The sequence below is a fragment of the Etheostoma cragini genome, chromosome 3, assembly GCF_013103735.1.
Source record: "Etheostoma cragini isolate CJK2018 chromosome 3, CSU_Ecrag_1.0, whole genome shotgun sequence".
NCBI lineage: Eukaryota > Metazoa > Chordata > Actinopteri > Perciformes > Percidae > Etheostoma > Etheostoma cragini.
Genome location: NC_048409.1, coordinates 25,369,909 through 25,377,355, shown reverse-complemented (window position 1 = coordinate 25,377,355; position 7,447 = coordinate 25,369,909). Strand labels below are relative to the sequence as shown.

General features: G+C 38.9%; 1 protein-coding gene across 2 annotated transcripts in view; it reads right to left on the bottom strand.

Moving 5' to 3' along the window:
- Positions 1-6,151, bottom strand: part of sorl1 (sortilin-related receptor, L(DLR class) A repeats containing) — a 67,978-nt gene extending 61,827 nt beyond the window's left edge. For both annotated transcript variants that reach the window (XM_034865522.1, XM_034865527.1), the window contains exon 1: positions 5,787-6,151. In XM_034865522.1, coding sequence (XP_034721413.1) covers positions 5,787-6,107 — 321 coding nt within the window. In that variant the 5' untranslated portion in view covers positions 6,108-6,151. The remainder of the gene's footprint in view (positions 1-5,786) is intronic.
- Between the last annotated feature and the right edge of the window lie 1,296 nt (positions 6,152-7,447).

Sequence of the window (7,447 nt, the reverse complement as noted above, 5' to 3'; positions counted from 1 at the left end):
TCTCTCTCTCTCTCTCTCTCTCTCTCTCTCTCTCTCTCTCTCTCTCTCTCTCTCTCTCTCTCTCTCTCTCTCTCCTCCAGCCCGAGCTCAGGGATTTCAGAGTGAGAGTCAGTGATGAATTTTAAGAAGGCTTTGAGAATGAGAATCAGCACACAAGCATTAAGGGTAAAGATGGGCGGCTTGCGTTATGAAGGTGTGTGAGTGTGTCAGAATGAGTGTGTGTGGTGGTTTGAGGATGTGAGTTTACACTGCTTCAGCCCTGGGTCATTTAAAGACACTCGGTTGGATTTCAGCTCAAATCATAGACATAAAATTATAAATATTATGCAGTCAAGAGCTCAAATGTAGCAATCTTTTATTCAAATGCACACATATACGTCACTCTCACACATAGTGGAAGTCTGTGAAGACCCCCTTTTGTTTTTTTGTCTCTAATTTAAAATATGTATCGGTTACCGAGACACCTTTTCTGTTTTTTAAGCAACAATAATCAATATTTCTGTGTTAGCAATTAGTGTTTCCCCTAGGGGTGGGAATCTCTTGGCACCTCACGATACAATTCTGATTCAGAGGCCAATGGTTTGATTGACCGATTATTGATGCAACAATTTTTTTATGAATATTTTCATGCGTGATTTAAAAAAAAATGACACATAAATCTGAGTTTTTTAGATTTTGACACATACGTTTTAACTTGTTTAGTTTAGCGTTTAGTGTTTTGCGTAATTATTTTATGCATTTCTTATTAGATCATGTTTATATATACATAAAGCTTTTGTCCATTTTTGTGTGTTTTTTCTGCACTCTTGCCTAAACTCTAAGTTGTTCATATCCCATCCTCTTTCAGTCACTCTGTTTTCTGATTTGTACGTCTGGAGACAGTAACTTTTAAACACATATCAACACATTAAATACAAATCAACACTTTTTTTAAATAATCGATTATTAACCCATCAGAATTGATTATGAAATTGTTCTAGAGAGAATTGCAATGTATCTAACAATCTTCCCCCCCCCCCAACCCAGTTTCTCCAATAATTAAAAACGCCGCCAGGGAACCCCCACTAGGCAATTTTTGTTATGTCAGAAATAATGGCAAATATTCATCCCAGTGTTCCCCCTACGTTCATTCTGCACCGCCATGAGCCCATGAACGGGGCAACTGTCTGTGGACCGTCTAGTGTGTTATCTGAACAGCAAAGTCAGTTGAACAGGTTAAGTGAAGATAACATTAGTGGTAGCCCACTGGTTACAAACAGGCTCAGTATGGTTTAACCTGCTATTGTGCTGCTGAAATCTGTTTTTAACTGAGCTAGACCACATTAAATATGAGAAAAACAGATCGGGGATGATGACTTGCTTTCGTTATTATCTGGGAAGTTTAACCATATGGCCTTAGCAATAAACAAGCCCTTCTTTAATGTCACCAAATGTCATTTTGTGCTCGTCTTTTCTTTTCTTTTTTATGTATCGGTTCAGGTTCAGGTTTTTAAAGTATCATTGTAGCACCTGTATCACAAAAAAAAAAACGGTACCCAATTATATGTGGTACTACCCCCCAATTGGTGCATATCCAGACACCCACAATAATTCAAAATTGTGAAAGTCAAAACTACAATATCACTGCAATATCAATATAGAAGTTTTAGGTCAAAAATATTGTGATATTGTATTTTCTCCATCTTGTCCAGCCCTGTAAGGCCTAATGTGTAGAATATGTAAATCACATGTGGCTCCTAAATGGTCGCCAATTGCTTACAGAGAGATATATTTTAAAAAACTCACTTTTTTTCTTAGTGCAGACTTTTTTTTTTTCTTAGTGCAGACTTTTTTTTTTCTTTGTGCAGACTTTTTTTTTCTTTGTGCAGACTTTTTTTTTTTCTTTCTTGCTGCAGAAAGTTGAGAGAACAGACTCGGAAACGAGCATCATCATTGAGTGTTCTGCTTTTATGGGCGTGCGCGTTGTAAGCCTGTTGAAGGCTTTGTAGTTGGCTTTGTAGGCGGTAGATAGTGATAAAAACAGAACATACACCATACAGTACAAATTTGTGCATACTCACTGTGTGGTTTATTTACATTCCACAGTACTGCGAGCACATTATGATTAAGAGGGGGTAATTGCAACATCGGGAGACCAGAAATAGAAGTGACTGTCTCTCACCAACAACAGCTGGTGAAAGAACAGCAGGTTTGAGGACTTAGAGCAGTTTGACTTGTCTCCTGTAGTGAACTCAGACAGCTGGAACCTCAAAACCAGTCAAATAGCTGACTGTAAGATGTTAACACAGTGATAGGAATCTAACTATCAAGCAAAGAATTGCTCTGTCTGTCTGTGTGTGTGTGTCTGTGTGTGTGTGTGGGTGTGTGTCTTTCACATATCTTGAGAACTGTTCATCCCATCTACTTCACAGGTTGTGGTTGTATTGCTAGGTACCCAATGACGTGCTCTATGTCGAATTTGGTGCAATTTTTTAAAGTGAAACGTTCAATATTAATTAATTAACTTTGAATAAACAAGTAACTAACCAACTAATCAAAAAAATGTATGAACAGATTAGTTGAGGATGAAACAATGTAAGTTAGGTACAGTGCAACTAAAAAAGATTATGTGGAATATGTTATCACTGACAGTTATTTTCATGATAACTTTCAAGTTAAATCTGTCACTCTAAACTTTTCAATATCAAGTGTTGATGTGTTCTCGAATGTGTCACCTGACATTTGTAGTGCAAGCCTTGGCTCCAAAGCCAGCCTTTCTGCTACAGGCGAGCTATAACGTGAAACAACAAAAGAGAGCGGAGCCCTTCTGTTTGGGTTTCACAACCACAGCTGATCAATTTGCAAAGCTCCAGCTGAACATGGGAGTACGTCAGCATGGACACACATCCTATCGTTTAGTTCATCTTTTTATCTTCCTTGTTCTGTGCAGTACGTTGAGTAACACAGCTTCCCCCAGAGATGACATGTTTGTTTAGTACTGTGGTCAATGTTCTGATTAGCTATATATCACCTTGTTGAGGACTGCCGTTTGATACCTCTACCTGTGCGTAAGAATAGGCTTGAGCTTAAAAAGAATTTGTTTTGCGATATAAATCAATTTTCATTTGAATGATCCAAAATCATTTCATAAAATCCAAGGACCAATATCTGTTGATATCATATCATTAAACATTTTTTTTGCAAAGCAATCCAATCTACTTTTCCATGTTGATAAGAGCATTACCTTGAGGTAAAAACAATGGGACAAAATAAATCAAGAGACATTTAGAATAGATAACAATGTGCAATTAATTACAAGTTAACTATGACATTGATTAAATATTTTGAATTGTTTGACAGCACTAATTGTAACTGAAGTGTTCCTAGCCTAATTGATATTAAATCAAAAATAAAATCGAATCGGGAATGACACGGATTTGGGACCTTGTGAATCGGATCGATTTGGAAAATCATTGACAATATCCAGCCCTAGGTAAGAGTACACATTGAGTATTTTCACAGGGTTGCGCATTTGTGCCAGCATTATCAAACCTCATGCCAGGTCAGATTAGGTCAAAGGATGCATTAATAAGTATGCAAACTGTACCCCACTCAGACCAGGCCATTATCTCTAATTATGATGCCTGCCCACAGTGCTCAAGCTTAACAAGCCCACTCATACTGCAACAAGCCAACAGGGACAACAAGCTAAGCATTTAATAACAACCTCTGCCGGTCGCATCTTGTACGAGCAACGAAACCTGATCCTGATCAGATTCCCTGGAGGCTATTTACCCATTTCACAGTGTTTGGACTGCGTGTGTCACCAGACAAGGAAACAACATTCAGCGTGAGACAGCAGGCTCATGATGGAGATAAACACTTCCCTCTGCTCACTTCTCTTCCTCCTTTTGAAGCTCATTCTGGGTTTGACAGCCCCAGACATCCACACATGTAAAGACAAGCACCCACACTGTTTTTTTTCTTGTCTGTATTGTCTTACCAATCCTATACCATCCGATTGTCCCTTTTTTTGTCTGACCCTTGGATGGCCATAGAGCCATTAATGTTTATAATTAGGGATACAGTTTAGGATTATTTTCATTATTGATACATCTGCACACTATTTTCTTGATTAGTCGATTTGTCATGTGTTGGAAGGTTGCTGTAAAATGTCATCCCTCCTTCAATCCATCGTAGAAAAGCTCTAACCTTTGATGCATAGATCCATTTCAATTCCAGCCAATTTGTGTTTATGCTGAAACCAACTAATAGGTTTTCAGACTAGTTTCACAATGACGTTGCCCTCACTCTCACTTTCTTTCTCCACTTGGACCTGGACATATTTTCCCAGACAATCATGTTTCGTTGAGACTGCTGCAGTTTGATCTGAGATGCTAAATGTGTTTAACAGCTTGATAGTGCCGGTAGGCTAGGAGAGTGCAACACTCCAGTGCAAGATGTCAGACTATTGAATGAACGGTCTTTGTAATTAATGATGATGCTTTATACCAGACTGCACCACAGCCAATAATCATATACCAACGCTGTAAACCAACGCTCCTCAGCAAACAGTACTGTCTAATATTGAACAAGGAAAGAGGGGATGAGGTTTAACTGTGACACCATGCATGGATTTCCATTTTCCATCCAATTTTAATTCAACCAAGTGAAGTTTTGTAAGAGTTTAATACGGCCAATTTAGGATAAAGTCTGGACAAACACTGGCAGCAGCTGCTGGACTGGTACAGATTGGGAGATAAATAGTTTGCTTCCAAATTTAGTCTTGTGGAGAGACCTCCACACCAACAAAAAACGTGGTCTTGCAATATTGAAACGTCTTACCCTAGGCTATATTGTTCTGAAAATATTATATTTTGCTAAATTCAGCCTTCTGATAAGTTCCCACAGATCCAAATGATTTGACAGCCATTGATGCCACTCTTAAAATAAAAGTTTGTTTCATGTAGCCTTCTACAGAAAATGTCTTGAATCATTTTCTACCAGGTGTAATTTCCAGTATCTGACGATGAGCAAAGGCGGCTGAATTGCCTTATTTTGAATGAAGTTTGGCTTAACATCTTACCAGAGATAATCTGAATCGGAGTCCTTCTCTGAGAAACTTGTTTGTTAACACAAACTTGCAATGTAATGTCAGCACAACATCATGTTGAGACAGCGGGTAAACCGTAACAACAGCTTGAGCCATTTGTTTCTCACCTAGCATTAGCATGTTCGCGTTACCTTCTATTGAGAACAAGAATTGCAAAATAAATTTCTTTGGTTTTCTTTTTTATCGGCGGACATACACGCCCGTGGTTGCACAAAACAAATTATTTTTGAGGACTCTTAAGTGTTTTTTGGTAACTTCGGCATACATTTCAGCTACGTAGTGAATACCTAGCTAGATAGTTCTTACTTTTTCCTGTCATGTCTGTCTACTTTAGAAGCCGCGGACAGGTTGCCCTTAACCAACTAAAACGGAAACCATGTTTGTGCAGCTGACATTCATTTCACTACATGTTTAGTGAGCTGTAACGTTGAAAACACCACAGTGTTTTGTGCACTAGCTAGGTACGTTGCATTGAGGTAAACAGGGCACTTTGGGTCCTATTCTCTCCACACAACAGCCATCAGGGCTACTTCGGCATAAGGTGCAAGAAATGATGTGACTTAGGACACAACACTGGGGCTTGCATAATTTCTTCAAGACATCAATGCCAGCTAAGGGCAGCCTGAGGTGATGCACAGTATGTAGATTTTAGAGTGACATTAGTACCGCCGAGATGCCCTAACATTTACGTTACCTGCCCGTACACCTTCGGCATAGCCGATTCACCAGGGCTCCGACGGCTTCGATGTTGCGGATAGGCGCTGGAGTCCGACCCGCCTTCGGCGGCACTACGAGCGGCCAGAAGCAGCGTTGGAGCCGCGGCGCCTCCTCCATCTCTGTCCGGTAAATCCTCATTTGCTTCTACTGTAAAGAATCCTCTGTTTTGCGGCAGCATGTAGTGCTGCTCCGCGTGCAGATGAAGGGTCGACGAATAAATTCCGGCAACCCAGAGTATTGATAAATATAACGACCACCGAAGAGAGCTCTGCATCTTGCCTGCTTGTGATATCGCCATGTTTGTGTATGTTTGGCTTGTGGATTAGGTAAGACTGAAGAGCTCCTTCTACTGGCAGTGATGCCCCTTATGCTGCATTCACAAGCCGTAGGAATGTAGGGAACAGAGTTCTCAGTTTGAACATCCTAACGTTGTTTAGTAGGCTACTACACACAAAGGCAGCCGATGCTCGACTCTGTCTTTTTTATTGAGAGACAAAAGAACAAAAGAAACACACTGGCAACCGCAAAAATAAACATAAAATTTAAAAAAAAACGCAGCATGAAAAAGAAATAGCCTACTTATCATCATATGAGCCATAAATTAATTAGGCTATCGTACATTAAGTACAAAATAACCTGCTCTCGGTATTGGTTAATTACCATAAGCAAATAAATGTAACTCATGTCGGCTATCTTATACAAAGTCATCACCCCGTAGACAGTTAAATCAACCAGGCATCAATTTGCAACATTGCCAACAATGGCTTACAGTATAGCATGCCAAGAAATGTTATAGGGATAGTTGCTTGGTATAAAACGTCTGTCAAAATCTCTGACTGTTGACAAATTCATATCTGTATAGTGTCAAGTCACAAGTCTGAAAAAATTGCAAGTCAGCTGCAAGTCTTTCAGGTTTTTGTATGCTGGCCCATTATCCTTTTAAAGTTGAGCTAATATTGTTTTTTACAATGCCAAGTCATTTAATTGACTAATAATTAAATATTTAAGATGTGTGGCTATGTAAGAAGTTCCTGATTCTTTTACATATATAACTTTACTTTAAACTTGTTAATACATTCAATTTCTGTATTTGAGTCAAGTAAGCCTTAGTAGGACTTACAGCATTTAAATCAAGGAATAGTTTGATATTTGGGGAAATACACTTATTCACTTTTTGAGACTTCAGGCCCACCTTCTCCCCCTGCTTTATGTCATTATGCTAAGCTTAGATATACGCCTCCTAGTTATAGCTATATTATTCACCTCATCTTTGAGGTAAACGCAGGACCTAATTGTTGGGTTTAGCAATATATTCTAAAATGTCCTAGATTAGGCCTACCAACTGGGAGTATAGTCAAGAGTAGGCTAAGGACTTACACACTTATATCTTTTAAGTTCTATTTTTATTAAAATAAGTCATAGCCTTCCATATCTTTAAAAACAAAACCACATGGAGGTAGTTTGTCTTGCTCACAGAATTCTTGATCCGTGGTTGACATGGCTGTGGGATTTGTTGTATATCATTAATATAAATGCGTAACTCACTCTTTTAATGGGTATTACATATTTAAAGTCTTACTTTGTGCAAGGAGCAACAACAATCTGCCAACAACGCTGATTGTGGCATAGTCATGACTT